Here is a 2,031-nt window from a genome sequence, read left to right as displayed (position 1 = left end):
TCTCCTAGCCTCCATGTACACATGCATATGCAACTTTGTGCATACACACATGCACACATACACAAACACAGTTATATAACACATATGTATATAAAACAGCCTTTATTTACCAATAATATTTTAATAATTATAGATGAAATGAAGTAAAAATAAACAGAAACATGATATTTTGATAAATGACTCATAAGTAACACATTAAGTAAAAAAATGAAAAATTTAAATTCACATTATTTTATGATCCAGCAAAATTATAAGTAGGAAACAGAATTAAAGCTACAATAGAATATTTAAACTGTTCTTAAAGCTTTATAGTTAATTAAAATTAAAATATATTTCAAAGAAGCTTACAAAGTCACTATCACCAAGGAGCTACTTTGAGTAACTTCAGTATCAAGAGAACATTTATGATGTAAAGTAAAATTTAGAGACTAAAAGATTTCATGTGGAAATATCAACTTATGGTGTACAATAAGCTTAAAGAACTCTATACTTCTTGGCAGCAGAAATGTCATAGAATATATATGTATGATACTGCACATTTTCTTTAAATCATATGAAGAATCTTGCTTTGCTAGTTGTGCCATTAAAGTTTTAAAATAATATTTCTTAGGAAAAAATGTTGGGGTTTGCACCAGCATGGAGCCTTAAAACCTCTGTAATTACAGTTCCAGATGATCCCATGATCTCTTCTGACTTCTGTGAGCACCAGGAACACACACTTGCATACATGATGGCACAACATTTATACTTCTAAATAAAAGAAAGAAATTCTTTTTTTTTAAGAAGAGAAAAATTACCTTCTATAAAAAAATCTGTTTTCATTTTGACCTTAAATATTTCAGCACATTAATTATTCTCTTATCAGAACTTATTTGTATCAAAGGAGTAATTGTAGGATAAACATTCATCATAGATATCTGAACAGTCAGGACGACTGGGTCATAGACCCCTAACAGGATTGAGGTGAATGAGATGACGAAGTCCACCCAATACATAACCACAAAGAAAACCACCAGCAGCAAGATGGTCTGGGTGGCCCTTTTCTCAGGGGATGCTCTCAGGTGTCTGATGCTATGAAGATGCTTGCATTGCCTCTGATGTCTGAACAAGATAATCACCATGTACGCACTTGTGGTCAGCATGACTCCTACGAGAAACACATCTCTGGACATTGCCATTGTTACCATCAATCCCCTGAGGATGTGGTTCATGGGGAAGAGAAAGCAGGATTTAGAGACCTTCATCTGGTTGGTCACACTCTCATTGGTAAAACCAGCAGCATAGAAGAACCACCTACTACTAAATAACAAATTGAAGGACCAAATATAGAAAAAAGCATAGATGATGCATTTTTGTACTTTATGCTTAAATTTTGCCAACAAAGAGTTATTCGGACTGATAGTGACAGCCTGGAACACACTCAGCAGGCAGGTGACACAGATAGAGAGGCCTCTCATCACTCTGTTTATGTAAATAGTTGTCTTACATTTGAAGTCATTCCCAAATTTTAGTGACTGTAATATGTCTGCAAGCAAAATGTCTCCTGCAGTGAGGATCATCATTATGTGAATGAAGGTCAGTTGACAGGAGATCAGGTCCATGGGCTTAGGTCTGTGACTTAGGATTATGAAAATATAGAACAAAGGGAGAAACATATTGGCTATGACTCCAAGTCCAGCTTGGAAATAAAGGACAGTATGTGATGAGGACATAAGTGAAAAGACTATTCATCCTAAAAGCTGAGAGGGGGAAAAAAGCAGAGGACAAATATTTTACATATCTAGAAAAATAATAGAGCATACATCAAACTTATGATTAATAGTCTCTATGTGTGTATCTATCTATCTGTCTGTCTATCTCTCATCTATCTTTCTATTCATATATTGTTTACCTTCTCATTATTGATAGCCTGTGTCTACACCTTTTAATGTTCTAGTCTGTGCATCATAGCCTAAATTTCTACATGCTTTATATGTCTCTTCTATATATCCCATATTATAGAAAATACATGCACTCACAGTGAAATCTATA

The 2,031-nt window shown here is 34.2% G+C and overlaps 1 protein-coding gene across 1 annotated transcript; it reads right to left on the bottom strand.

The window, feature by feature from the left end:
- Positions 1–818: 818 nt before the first annotated feature.
- Positions 819–1,712, bottom strand: Vom1r88 (vomeronasal 1 receptor 88). The gene has a single exon (NM_001009513.1). It carries the CDS (start codon positions 1,710–1,712, stop codon positions 819–821), a length of 894 nt encoding a protein of 297 aa, NP_001009513.1.
- Between the last annotated feature and the right edge of the window lie 319 nt (positions 1,713–2,031).

Source organism: Rattus norvegicus, chromosome 4 (genome assembly GCF_036323735.1).
Source record: "Rattus norvegicus strain BN/NHsdMcwi chromosome 4, GRCr8, whole genome shotgun sequence".
Classification (NCBI taxonomy): Eukaryota; Metazoa; Chordata; class Mammalia; order Rodentia; family Muridae; genus Rattus; species Rattus norvegicus.
This window is presented reverse-complemented; position numbering and strand designations above follow the sequence as displayed.

Bases quoted from the DNA above. Each gene is read 5' to 3' on its own strand.
- Vom1r88 (NM_001009513.1), bottom strand. From the start codon at position 1,712: ATGTCCTCATCACATACTGTCCTTTATTTCCAAGCTGGACTTGGAGTC.